General features: G+C 30.1%; 7 protein-coding genes across 7 annotated transcripts; 6 read left to right on the forward strand and 1 right to left on the reverse strand.

Moving 5' to 3' along the window:
- Positions 1 to 210: 210 nt before the first annotated feature.
- On the forward strand, positions 211 to 3045 carry PFK2 (6-phosphofructokinase subunit beta; the record flags this gene model as incomplete). The annotated part of the gene is made up of 1 exon (XM_011277072.1): positions 211 to 3045. The coding sequence occupies one exon, from the start codon at positions 211 to 213 to the stop codon at positions 3043 to 3045; it is 2835 nt and encodes a 944-aa protein (XP_011275374.1).
- A 283-nt stretch (positions 3046 to 3328) lies between these two features.
- BN7_2262 (uncharacterized protein) lies at positions 3329 to 4363 on the forward strand (the record flags this gene model as incomplete). The annotated part of the gene is made up of 1 exon (XM_011277073.1): positions 3329 to 4363. The coding sequence occupies one exon, from the start codon at positions 3329 to 3331 to the stop codon at positions 4361 to 4363; it is 1035 nt and encodes a 344-aa protein (XP_011275375.1).
- Positions 4364 to 4653: 290 nt separating this feature from the next.
- MZM1 (Mzm1p) lies at positions 4654 to 4974 on the forward strand (the record flags this gene model as incomplete). Its single annotated transcript, XM_011277074.1, has 2 exons — positions 4654 to 4720; positions 4802 to 4974. 2 exons carry the CDS (start codon positions 4654 to 4656, stop codon positions 4972 to 4974), a joined length of 240 nt encoding a protein of 79 aa, XP_011275376.1.
- Positions 4975 to 5543: 569 nt separating this feature from the next.
- Positions 5544 to 6191, forward strand: TPT1 (tRNA 2'-phosphotransferase; the record flags this gene model as incomplete). The annotated part of the gene is made up of 1 exon (XM_011277075.1): positions 5544 to 6191. The coding sequence occupies one exon, from the start codon at positions 5544 to 5546 to the stop codon at positions 6189 to 6191; it is 648 nt and encodes a 215-aa protein (XP_011275377.1).
- Positions 6192 to 6278: 87 nt separating this feature from the next.
- BN7_2265 (uncharacterized protein) lies at positions 6279 to 8153 on the reverse strand (the record flags this gene model as incomplete). The annotated part of the gene is made up of 1 exon (XM_011277076.1): positions 6279 to 8153. One exon carries the CDS (start codon positions 8151 to 8153, stop codon positions 6279 to 6281), a length of 1875 nt encoding a protein of 624 aa, XP_011275378.1.
- A 396-nt stretch (positions 8154 to 8549) lies between these two features.
- Positions 8550 to 9899, forward strand: BN7_2266 (DMT family transporter; the record flags this gene model as incomplete). Its single annotated transcript, XM_011277077.1, has 1 exon — positions 8550 to 9899. One exon carries the CDS (start codon positions 8550 to 8552, stop codon positions 9897 to 9899), a length of 1350 nt encoding a protein of 449 aa, XP_011275379.1.
- An 833-nt stretch (positions 9900 to 10732) lies between these two features.
- Positions 10733 to 13300, forward strand: CLA4 (serine/threonine protein kinase CLA4; the record flags this gene model as incomplete). The annotated part of the gene is made up of 1 exon (XM_011277078.1): positions 10733 to 13300. The coding sequence occupies one exon, from the start codon at positions 10733 to 10735 to the stop codon at positions 13298 to 13300; it is 2568 nt and encodes an 855-aa protein (XP_011275380.1).
- Between the last annotated feature and the right edge of the window lie 17 nt (positions 13301 to 13317).

Consider the following 13317-nt stretch of genomic DNA (forward strand, 5'->3'; position numbering starts at 1 on the left):
ACGTGTACGTACATAACCCAATACGGTAATAGTCCGACCTCAGTTTTTCCGCCTGGTGTCAGATGACATCAATTTGTACGTGGAAGTCAAAAACAAAAATTGAACCACCAGATGCTTTTTGGGATATTTAATAAAGGACAATTTCCTAAGCTTTCTTTCTTGTTTCAATTGATACTTCTTCAACAGAAACAAAAACAAACATACACAAAGATGACAGTCTCTACTCCGATAGTGGCTGGGACTTCTTACTATACATTGAAAGCTTCTGACAAGCAATCATTTGATTTAGCGGTTAAATTTTATCAAGAAATTGTTGGTTTACAAGTTAAAAATACTGAAGATGATCAATTATTTTTACATTCTGGTCAAGAATTCCCATTGAATAGTGTTACTATTGAATTGAAATTAGATAATCAATTTAAACAACCTGAACGTAAAGAATTAAAAGATGAAAAATTAACCCAAGATTGGAGATCTTTAAGATCAAATGTTGTTTTTAAAACTGATTCAATTGAATTATTATATGAAAATTTGAAAAATCATCCAAATGTTCAAGTTCAAGCTTATCCATCAAATTTAGCTCCAACTGAAGTTTATGCCTTAGATCCAATTGGTAATTTAATTGGGTTTACATCATTAAAACATCCATTATCAACTGTTCCACCAAAATATAAAAAAATTGATCCTGAATTGCTTACTGCTCCAACAACATCTGCTGAATTAGAAACAACCGGTTCATTTGAACAACGTCGTAACATTGCAGTCATGACATCAGGTGGTGATGCTCCAGGTATGAATGCTTGTGTTCGTGCTGTGGTTCGTGCTGCCATTTATAGAGGTTGTAAAGCTTATGCAGTTTATGAAGGTTATGAAGGTCTTGTTAAAGGTGGTCCAAAATATATAAGAGAAATGGATTGGCAAAGTGTTAGAGGTTGGTTAAGTGAAGGTGGTACTAATATTGGTACTGCTCGTTGTAAAGAATTTAGAGAACGTGAAGGTCGTTTATTAGGTGCTCAACATTTAATTGAAGCTGGTATTGATGCTTTAATTGTTTGTGGTGGTGATGGTTCTTTAACTGGTGCTGATTTATTTAGACAAGAATGGCCATCATTAATTCAAGAATTATTTGATACAAATAGAATTACAAAGGAAAAATTTGATAAACATAAACATTTAAATATTTGTGGTACTGTTGGTTCAATTGATAATGATATGTCAAGTACTGATTCTACAATTGGTGCTTATTCTTCATTAGCAAGAATTTGTCAAGCTATTGATTATATTGATGCTACTGCTAATTCCCATTCAAGAGCTTTTGTTGTTGAAGTTATGGGTAGACATTGTGGTTGGTTAGCTTTAATGGCTGGTATTGCAACAAGTGCAGATTATATTTTAATTCCAGAAAAACCTGCACATTCCAAAGAATGGGAAGATCAAATGTGTGATATTGTGGAAAAACATAGATCAAGAGGTAAACGTAAAACTATTGTTATTGTTGCTGAAGGTGCAATTGCTGCAGATTTAACTCCAATCACTTCAAAAGATGTTTTGAAAGTTCTTGTTGATAGATTAGGTTTAGATACAAGAATTACTACATTAGGTCATGTTCAAAGAGGTGGTACCGCAGTGGCACATGATCGTATGTTGGCAACATTACAAGGTGTTGAAGCTGTTAAAGCCGTATTGGAAAGTACACCAGAAACTCCATCACCAATGATTGGTATAATTGAAAATAAAATTTGTAGAAGACCATTAATGGAAGCTGTTAAATTAACAAAACAAGTTGCAGAAGCTATTGAAGCAAAAGATTTTAAAAAAGCTATTGGATTACGTGATAGTGAATTTGTTGAACATTTACAAAATTTTATTTCAATGAATTCTGCAGATCATAATGAACCTGATTTACCAAAAGACAAGAGATTAAAAATTGGTATTATTAATGTTGGTGCCCCAGCTGGTGGTATGAATAGTGCAGTTTATGCAATGGCTACATATTGTATGTCAAGAGGTCATACACCTTATGCAATTCATAATGGGTTTACTGGGTTAGCAAGACATGAATCTGTTAGATCAATAAATTGGTTAGATATTGAAGGATGGGCATCAAGAGGTGGTTCTGATATTGGTACAAATAGATCTACTCCAGAAGAAGCTGATATTGGTCTTGTTGCTTATTATTTAGAAAAATATCAATTTGATGGGTTAGTTATTGTTGGTGGATTTGAAGCTTTTGTTTCATTAAATCAATTAGAAAGAGCAAGAAATGATTATCCAGCTTTTAGAATTCCATTAGTTTTAGTTCCTGCAACAATTTCAAATAATGTTCCAGGTACTGAATATTCATTAGGTGCTGATACATGTTTAAATTCATTAATGGAATATTGTGATATTGTTAAACAAAGTGCTTCATCAACAAGAGGTCGTACATTTGTTGTTGAAGTTCAAGGTGGTAATTCAGGTTATATTGCAACATTTGCACAATTAATTTGTGGTGCTCAAGCTTCATATGTTCCAGAAGAAGGTATTTCATTAGAACAATTAGATTTAGATATAAGTTCATTAAAACAATCATTTACTATAAGTGAAGGTGCTGCAAAATCTGGTAAATTAATTTTAAAATCTGCAAATGCATCAAAAGTTTTAACAACAGAAGTTATTGCAGATATAATAACAGATGAAGCACAAGGTAGATTTGATGCTAAAACAGCAATTCCAGGTCATGTTCAACAAGGTGCATTACCTTCACCAATTGATCGTACAAGAGCTGCAAGATTAGCTGTAAAAGCTATTCAATTTATTGAAGATAAACAAGAATTCACCCAACCAATACATTATTCAGAATCATTTGATCCAAATGATACAGAAATTAGTGATACAGCAGCAATCTTGGGTGTTAAAAGATCACACTTAAGATTCTCACCAATTCGTCAAGTTTATGATTTTGAAACTTCATTACATACAAGAATGCCAAAAATTGTTCATTGGGAACCTGTTAGAGATGTTGCTGATGCACTTGTTGGTAGAACTAAAGTTACTAAAAAGTAGGAAAAACAATAGAACTGCATGTATATTATTTTATAATTTATATATATTATTATAAAAACTAATTTAACGAAATTATGTGAAGGAAATAAAGTAAAATTTGTAGTTTTAATTGAAAAAATTTGGTATATGTCAAAAATCTTCGCGAATTTTAGCACAGCGTTTAAATTTTTTGTTTTGATTTTGATAACAAAAGAAAAACAATCAGAAAAAATTCAATCAAATTGACACATTTTAATAAGGACAACTAGATCAAAAGGAGGTTCTGGTATAGATTATCTGGTTGATGATGGACAGGCACAGTAAGAAGGAGGCCAAAAGTGTTGCTGAACCCATCACTCCCGTTACACAGTCAATAGCTGCTTTCCCCAGTACAGCAAATACTTTCCATAATGGGTTTTATTCCGGTAATGGCGGTGGTAATATTGGAACAAATGCAACAAGAAGACCATCTTCCACTACATGTTCTTCAAGTTCATCTTTATATGAAACTACATATGATCAATTCCATGGAAGTCTGAATCATGAACAATTTGATGCTAATAGTACCCCTATGATTGGTGGTTATGATTCATCTGATAGTGATAGTGATACAGATAATGATTTAGATTTAGAGATTGCAAATACTAGGTTATCAAATAGGAAATCACAAGAATTATTTAGACATGATTGGGATGATTTACATACAGGTCAAATGAGTTCACCAACTTATCAAAAACAAATTAATAAAGGACCAAATTCTGATTATTTTTCACCAAAGGAAAATACACCAATTTTTAAAAGACTTATAAGTAAAAATTCATTAAAACCTCAATTAAAATCTTTCAAGAGAATAACAGCTGAATTACATCATGAATCTGTCCCACTTGAGAATGAAATTAATCATGAAAAATTAATATTATTAAATTTACAAGATGAAGAACATTTTTTAAATAAAAATCGTTTTAATAAGAATGAAAAAACTATTGATGATTTTAATCATAGTTATAAAAAATTTGATATTATTAAAAAAGCTAATCAAAATTGGAGTATGAAAAAGAATGGGTTCTTGAAAAACTCATCATTATTAAAAGATGATGTATCAAATACAAGTGATTCTACAGAAGATACCAGTATTGATACATCAACTCATCATCACAACAACAACAACACACATAACCCACATATAACTAGGAAACGTTCTTTTGATAATGAATCCATATCGAAATCCAAGAGACGTGCAGTTTCTACATCACCTATAAATGCTGGATTTCTTAAAAGAGGTAATTTTAAACTGATTTCAAATACTTCAAAAGACTTGGAAAACATGTCTTTGAAATGATATCCTCTGCTAGTACTTAATGACTGTTATGACCTGTTTTTCTTATAAATTATATACAAAATAAATGATAAATTATGAGTATTTCAATTATTTGTATTGTGCTTATATAATTTCTGAGTAAAAGCAGTGCTCGTAACCGAAACCAATCAAATTTAAAATTTTAACAATTTGTAAAATTAAAAGGTGCATACAAAAGAAAAACAAAAAACCATTAAAAGCTTAGAAATTGAAATTTTGAGATTTTATACTTTATTCAGATTTGAAGAAACAATAGATCAAAGTGGTTAAAGATGTCCAGTCAAAGAGCATTAGCAGCATTCAGAGGTTCATTCAGAGCTACCAAAATAGCATTTGGTGGTAAGTAATTTGTTTCATATTGAGTTTGCTTCACATGATTACTAACATTGGAACTAGATGATACAAGATTATTATTAGCAGCAAGAGATCAAATAAGACAAGGTATGAGAAATCCAGATCCAAAAAAATCACCAGAAGATAATATCAAACATTTAGAAGGTGTTTCACAATTTTTAATTGCAAATATTGTTCAAGCTCGTAAAAATGAAACTGGTAAATTTAGTAAGTGGAACCTCTACCATTATGATTTATGAATAAAGACTAACAATACATTATAGGATTAAATATCCATGATGGTACTGAATTAGGTGATAATGAAAGTATTAAACAAGCTAAAACTACTTTGGCTGCTGCAAATGGTGGTTGTTGTGGTGGTGGTGCAGGTTTAGTCAATTAAGTTGGGTTTTAAATCTTTACAAATCCTTTATCCCAAGGGTAAGAATAAGGGTGAAATACAATACAAATATAATTAATATCTTTTAAAAGGAATAGATATGAATAAGATGGAATAATTTTGAAAACATGTATATATATAAAGAAAAAGATCTTTGGGTTTGATCTAGTTAAATTAATATTATGAGTTATGTCTTTTTTAAAGAAATGTAGTGATGAATTATTGTATCAATAGATCTCTAGTCTTCAAGTTCACAACACGCGATTGGTGTTATCAGTCATGTTTCTGACTCATTTTTAAACCTTGATGTTGAGTCAAATCTTGATTTTTGGTGTCATAGAAAAATGAAAAAGTTTCTCGAAAGATCTGTTACAACATAACTTTACTGATCAAATTAATAAGAACAACCTCAACAACAACTTCAATAGAATGACTGATAAAAGAGACATCCAAATATCTAAAGCATTAAGTTACTTACTTCGTCACGGTGCTGAAAAGGAGAAACTAATAATTGATCCACAAGGTTATGTTTCATTATCCCAAATCCTTTCAAATAATAGAATAAAGACACATAAAACAACAAAAGAAGATATCGAAAGAATAGTTGCTGAAAATAACAAAAAAAGATTCAATCTGCTTGTGAAAGATGATGGTCAAACTTATATATGTGCAAATCAAGGTCATTCCCTGAAATCAATAACAAATGATAATTTAAAATTAATTTCCAATGATGATGAATGGCCAAAAGATTTAATTCATGGTACAACTTTGAAAAATCTAAAATTGATATTAGAATCTGGTGGATTATCCAAAATGAATAGGAATCATATTCATTTAACATCTCATTTAGAATTAGATCCTGAAGATGGTACAAAGACAATAACAGGTATTAGATCTTTCTCTACAGTGTTGATATATCTTGATATTGAAAAATTAAAGAAGAATAATGATCAAATTAAAGTATATAAATCTTTGAATAATGTTTATTTAAGTGAAGGTGATTCCAATGGGTTTATATCTAAAGATTATTTTTTGAAAATTATTGATAGAAAGACTTTACAAAATATTGAAATATGAATAAACAGATTATATTAACGGTCAAATTTATTACCCAATTTGGGGAATCCAGATATTGTATCATTCAACTAATTAATCCCTTTCCACCTACTCTGGTTTTTTGAAGGTCTTAAATGGATCCATATTCTCTTCTTTACTTTTAAGAACTGGTACAGCAATCACTTTACCAAAAACAATATATTCCTCATTACATACCAATTTAACTCTTCCTTTGGACTTTATAGGATAACAATTATCAATCTTCATTAATTGTTCCAAATCATAATCAAAATCAATATCAGGCCAAGTATATTCAAAATCAAAAGGTTCATAAAGATATTCTTTTATTTCATCACTATCATAGCATCTAATAGGATCATACACTCTAATGTTTATGAGATCACTTCTGTCAATGATAGAATTTAATCCCCAATTTTCACTGTTCAATTCAAAATATTGCTCAAAGTATGATCTGAATACTTCAGTTTTCATTGTTATATTTTGGAAATCTCTTTCCCATACAAGATCAAATTCATGTATAATCTCTTTATTAGGAATTTGCATGGTTTCATAAGTATTTTCTGGGACTGCAAGATCATAAAAAAGATCTTCTAAATCTGGGAGTTCTGTTTTATTCAATAATCTCTTTCGGAAAGCATTATATTCTTGCTCTTCCTCATCAATTATATCATCGCAATCTTCTTGTGAATTTTTATTTGTATCATTATAATCTTGTTGTTTATCATACTCTTCATGGGAATTTGTATCTGCATCACTATGATCTTCTTGCGATTCTTTATCAATAACATTATTTGATGTACAATCTGATTCATCTTTTGAGACATATGGTACTTTTCTAGATTTCATCAAGACTGACATGAAAACATGCTTGATTGTAAAAAATATATCTTCATTGTAGAAAATCTTGTATACATACATGTCCGTGAACAACGGATCTTCTATATTATGCAAATAAATGAATGTGTTACCATCACTAATACATCCATCATAACAATTTAATTCCTTTAGTTGCTCTTTAAGTAGCTTGATTGCAGGTAAAGAGTCAATATTGTCTTTATTGATGTTATGAGGTAAGGACTGTTTGATTTGAAATATCATAGCTGTTGAACCAGATGTATTATTTTGAACTATGATATCTGGATATAAAACATATGTGCTGTTATATGACCTAAAGCTGAAACACTGGTCACCAGAAATTGTATGAACTAAATTTATTATTGGATCTACTAATAGTTGTTGAATTTGAAAGTGAACATCAAGTTTTGATGAAACACTAATTGAAGTTTTAGATTGTGCCTTTTCTGGTAAGAATCCAACTTCATAAATATCTAAAGGATTAACTTGTGATAAATGTTTCTTATCCTTAAATAAACGTTTATCAATAAATTCATCAACAAAATATTTAATATCTCGATTACTCCACTCTAGAGTTTCCCCTATATCTTTTCCTGAATCATTGGGTTTCAGTGTTTCATTGGATTTCTTTGGAAGTATGCATGATTTATTCAAATGTTGTGGGAAATCCGTATATGATTTAATCCCTAACGGTAAACTTAATACCAATTTTGAAAGGGCTATAGTGACATTGTGGAGATTCGTCTTGTCATAATTCATGGTTTCTAGTATATTGCACAACTTGTAAACCTCGGTTTGATGAGCTTCATGGAAAGTTTTGAGAATATGGTATTTATTGATTGGTTCATTAGTTAAAAATAATTTCTTGTGGGCTTTACCCAAACCTGGCAAATAATCCATATAGTTTAAAGAAGTTGAAGGTGAAGCTGCTATTGAATTTATGTCCTTGTATGTTAACTTGTTAGCCACACCCTTGGTTGAAGACTTTGGATTTAATTGATTAAGAGGTACGAAATCTGCAGAGCTGCTCTTTTGACGGGAAAGTTGAAGAGCTGCAAATTGACCAACATGCTTCGAAGAATAACGACAGGTTTTGATGGAAAACATTGTTATGAGTATATAGAATTATAAAACAGATTAATCATGAAGCTATGAAGCTGCTATAAGAATTGCTTAAAGCTTTTGTATTAAAACTTTAAATTGTGTCAAATATTCTCATGTGGCCTGGACATTTCTAAAGCAATGGGTATTGTTGTTCTTTGTTATTACCTATTTGGGAAGTCTAGAATTTACGGAATTGTGTAGTCTTTTTTAATCATCGGAAATGTGCATTTGTTGTTTTTATCTCGACGGCCTAAAATCAAAATAAAATCAAAATGCTTTTAAGCGAGAATTTGATAAACTGATAATTGTTTTATACTCGCGTGTTTTTTTGTCTTATTGATGATAAATTAGCTAAATATACTTGGGGTTTCTATATTTACATTCCACAATAGCTAAGTTATGTCAGATTCAAGAGCAGGACTGTTATCTTCATCAAATGGGAAATCTGGTTATATCCCTATAAATAATGATTTAGAATTAAATCAATCCAAACCATTACCAGATTTACCAAATTCAAATGGGTTAGAGGGGGGTCTCCAGGGACATCAGCATCATGTGGAGAAATCAAGTAAGAAACTAATTGCAGTTATTGCCTTATTCTTAATATCATTATTTTCATTTGTTTCACAAACTGAATTAACTTCATATCTTTATAATGGATTAAATTTTAATCAACCTTATTTATTATTATATTTAACACATAGTTCATGGATAATGATTTGGCCTATTCAAGTGATTTCAATAGCTATTTTCAAACATTTTAAAAAATCCAAAAGACATGGTTATAATATTTGGGATTTAATTAAATTTAAAAAAAACATTGGACATTCATTAAAACATCAACATCGTAATATTTTTAAAACTTCAGGAATTTTAATAAATCAAGATATTAAATATGATCATGAATACCCAAATTCAATAATTTCATTCTTATCAACCCCATCAATTAAACATATTTTCCAAAGAGTGTTTTTTTTAACTATAATTTTATCTATTGCAGGTTGTACATGGTATGTTGCAATGGGATTAGCTCCAGCATCTGATATTACTGCTATATATAATTGTTCAGCTTTTAGTGCTTTGATATTTGCAATTCCAATCTTACAAGAAAAATTCACATATATAAAGATTTCAAGTGTGCTTTTGGCAATTATTGGAGTTTTTTTCGTTGCATATGGTGGTGAAAATGATTCAAGTGATAAAAGTTTCCCATATAGAGTAATTGGTGATATTATTATCAGTATAGGTGCCGTGTTATATGGTCTTTATGAAGTTATTTATAAAAAACAATGTTGTCCACCAAATAATGTTGTTAGTTCTAGGAGACAAGCTGCTTTTTCAAATTTTTGTGCTTCATTAATTGGATTTTGTACATTTATAACATTATGGATTGTTGTTTTGGGAGCACATTTAACAGGTATAAGTAAATTTTATTTAATTACAAGTGGATTCGAATGGTTAATTATTATCTTATCATTATTATCAAATATGATTTATTCATTATCATTTTTAGCATTAATGTCATTAACATCACCTGTTTTATCTTCAGTTAGTTCATTAATCACTATCTTAATTGTTGGATTATTTGAATGGATCTTATTTGGTGTTAAATTAAGTTTAGGTCAAATTATTGGTGATTTATTTGTTGTTATTGGATTTGGGGTATTAAGTTATTCATATTGGGCAGAGATTACAGAGGAAGATGTTGATGAAGATGACGATTTCGATGCTACAGACAATGAGAATTAGACTGAGTGCTTTTACTTGTACTTTTACATGTATTATTCATTTCATTTTACTCCATTTTATATACGTTTATTCATATTCTTTTAGTTTATTCATTTTAATAAATTGTGCATTTATGATTCCATTAATATCCGGCCCTGCCTAGCTTTGCCTAACTCTGCCTAAGGCCCCTGCGTAAACCTTTTCTGCCTGTCTGCCTGTCTGCCTGTGTTCTGCCTGTGTTCTCTGCCTAAAAAATCACCTCCTTTCAAAAAATTCGCGTCGCGTTTCTAAAAAAAAACAATTTGGAAATCAAAAAAATGGAAATTGAAAATACGTGAATTAAATTAAACACATTGAAATTAAATTGAATAATACCATACTCAGTTTTTCTGACTTTTTGCTTCTGGCTACTTTGAACTTTTGCTGGTAAAGAGACATTCATATATCATAGGCTCATTATTGTGCTATATATTCAGCTGCTGATTATTTCTTTCTGGCTTTTTTTTGATTTGCTGTAATTATCGTTTGAGGTTTTGTTTCATATTTGTTAAAGTTATAAATAAATCAAAAGTTCAACAGACTTCAAAATAACGAAAAAACAAAACATTAGAAACTAATATCCAAGGAAATCATACTCAAAGTAACAAGGATTACCATAATATTCAATCCATCAAAAAAGAATCAAATTCAAGGAATCCTGTCAAGTGTCAAATCAACATTCTCGACTACATTCCAACCTGTCAAAAGTTTCAATAATACAACTGAAAAAATCAAAAAAGTTTAACTCAACTATCTAACCACATAACAAGCTGGTCTTTGTTAGATAATTGTACACATACACATACACAATAACAATGTCATTATCCACATCTGCTGCTGTTTTCCATGATGATGATTTTGCAAATTTAGGTCCTGCTCCAAAGCCTCCAGGTTCAAATTTAGGTCTTATATCAAATCCAACTTCTATTTCATTAACTTCAAATTCTCAAAACTTGAATGGTAATAATAAAATCATAAGACGTCAAGGTTGGGTACAAGTTAAAGATGAAGGTATTATGTCATTTAGATGGCCCAAAAGATATTTAGTATTGAATGATTCAAATTTAATTTTTTTCAAGAATGATTCAATGGAGGAAATTTGGTTAAAAATTTCATTAACTTCAATTGTTAATTTATCAAGAGTTCAATTAAGACCTTATTGTTTTGAATTAATTAGAAATAATGGTGTTAAAAAATCATTATTCATTTCTTTGAAAACTATAAATGATTTATTTGGTTGGTTAGATGCTATTTTCGCAAAATGTCCATTAACAGGTACCGTGTCAAGCCCGACTAATTTTACTCATAAAGTTCATGTTGGTTTTGATCCAACAAGTGGTAATTTTACAGGATTACCAGAAAATTGGAAAAGATTATTAGAACATTCTAAAATTACAAATGAAGATTGGTCAAAAGATCCAGTTGCAGTTATTGAAGTTTTAGAATTTTATCAAGATCAACAAAAAGGTCAAGTTAATGAACAACAACAACAGCAACAACAAATATTACATAAACCAACAAATTCAAATGATTCTGGGAATTCATTATCAAGTGATAAAGAGAATAATAATACTAGAATATTAAATGATTTATCAAAACCTTATTCAACTCCTTTGAAAAATTCTTCACCTCCAAAAGTTTCTCCATATTATACAACTACTTCAGGTTCAAATTCTGGGACTAGTACACCAACACCAAAAGAATCTCAAAATGATTTAGTCCCAATGAGAAGAGCTCCACCACCACCAAAACCTCAACAACAACAACAATCACAACAATCACAACAACAATATCCAATTAATCCTGATTCAATACCACCTTTAAGAACTTCACCACAAAAAATTAATCCAAATTTGAAAATTCAAACTCATTTTAATAATCAACAACCACAACATCATCAACCACAACAACAACAATACCCATATAAAAATAATGCACCTGCAGCTATACCTAATCCATATCTTGATGAATCTCCATCTCCAACAAATGGTTCACCAACTGATCAATTACCAACACCAACTTCTATTACAACACCAACTTCATTATCTTCACAACATGGTATCCCACCAAGACGTGATTTACAACCATCAAGACAAGCTCCAAGACCACCACCAGGTCCACAAGGTCAACAAACTCCAAGAGCAAATAGACCTGCACCACCTCCACCAAATTATCAAAAACCTTATGGACAATCATCACAACAAAATCCTCAATATAGACCAGGTTTTAAACAACAAACTCCATCACCTTATAATAAACCTATTCAACCATTACAACCTCAACACCATAATAAACCTTATCCAAGTCATGGTCAACCACAACATCAACAACAAAAATCACCTGCACAAATGGCTGCTGCTCATGCTGCTGCTCAAGCTGCTATACAATCACCAAAAACTCCAACCAAGATTCAACCACCAAAGACAATGAAACAAAGAAATGAAGAAAAAAGAATAAGTGCAATGAATGATGCACAAGTTATGAAGAATTTGAAAAGTGTTGTTAGAAATGTTGATCCTTCTCCATTTTTCCAAATGATTGAAAAAGCTGGACAAGGTGCTTCTGGTACTGTCTATTTAGCAAAATCATTAATGAGAAATGATTTAAAAGTTGCTATAAAGCAAATGGATTTAAATGCTCAACCAAGAAAAGAATTAATTGTTAATGAAATTTTAGTTATGAAAGATTCTCAACATAAAAATATTGTTAATTTCCTAGAAGCTTTTTTACAAAATCAAGAATTATGGGTTGTTATGGAATTTATGGAAGGTGGTTCCCTTACAGATGTTATTGAAAATAATGAAAATACTATAGAGGAAGATCAAATTTCATCAATTTGTTTTGAAGTTACTAAAGGGTTAAAATTTTTACATAATAAAAAAATTATTCATAGAGATATTAAATCTGATAATGTTTTATTAGATTTAAAAGGAAATGTTAAAATTACAGATTTTGGATTCTGTGCAAAATTAACTGCACAAAAGAATAAAAGAGCTACAATGGTTGGTACACCATATTGGATGGCACCAGAAGTTGTCAAAACAAAAGAATATGATGAAAAAGTTGATGTTTGGTCCCTAGGTATAATGACTATAGAAATGATTGAAGGAGAACCACCATATTTAAATGAAGAACCATTAAAAGCTTTATTTTTAATTGCAACAAATGGTACACCAAAATTGAAAAAACCAGAATTATTATCAAGTTCAATTAAAAAATTTCTAAGTATTTGTCTATGTGTTGATGTTAAATATAGAGCTAGTACTGATGAATTATTACAACATGAATTTTTAAATCAAGGTTGTCATCCTGATAAATTGGCAAGATTATTAGAATGGAAAATTAATGGATCTCAAAGAGTTGAAGAATATGATGATGAATAAACAATATATTAATATTA

This window comes from Wickerhamomyces ciferrii, contig 00051, assembly GCF_000313485.1.
Source record: "Wickerhamomyces ciferrii WGS project CAIF00000000 data, strain NRRL Y-1031 F-60-10, contig 00051, whole genome shotgun sequence".
Taxonomy (NCBI): Eukaryota; Fungi; Ascomycota; class Saccharomycetes; order Phaffomycetales; family Wickerhamomycetaceae; genus Hansenula; species Hansenula ciferrii.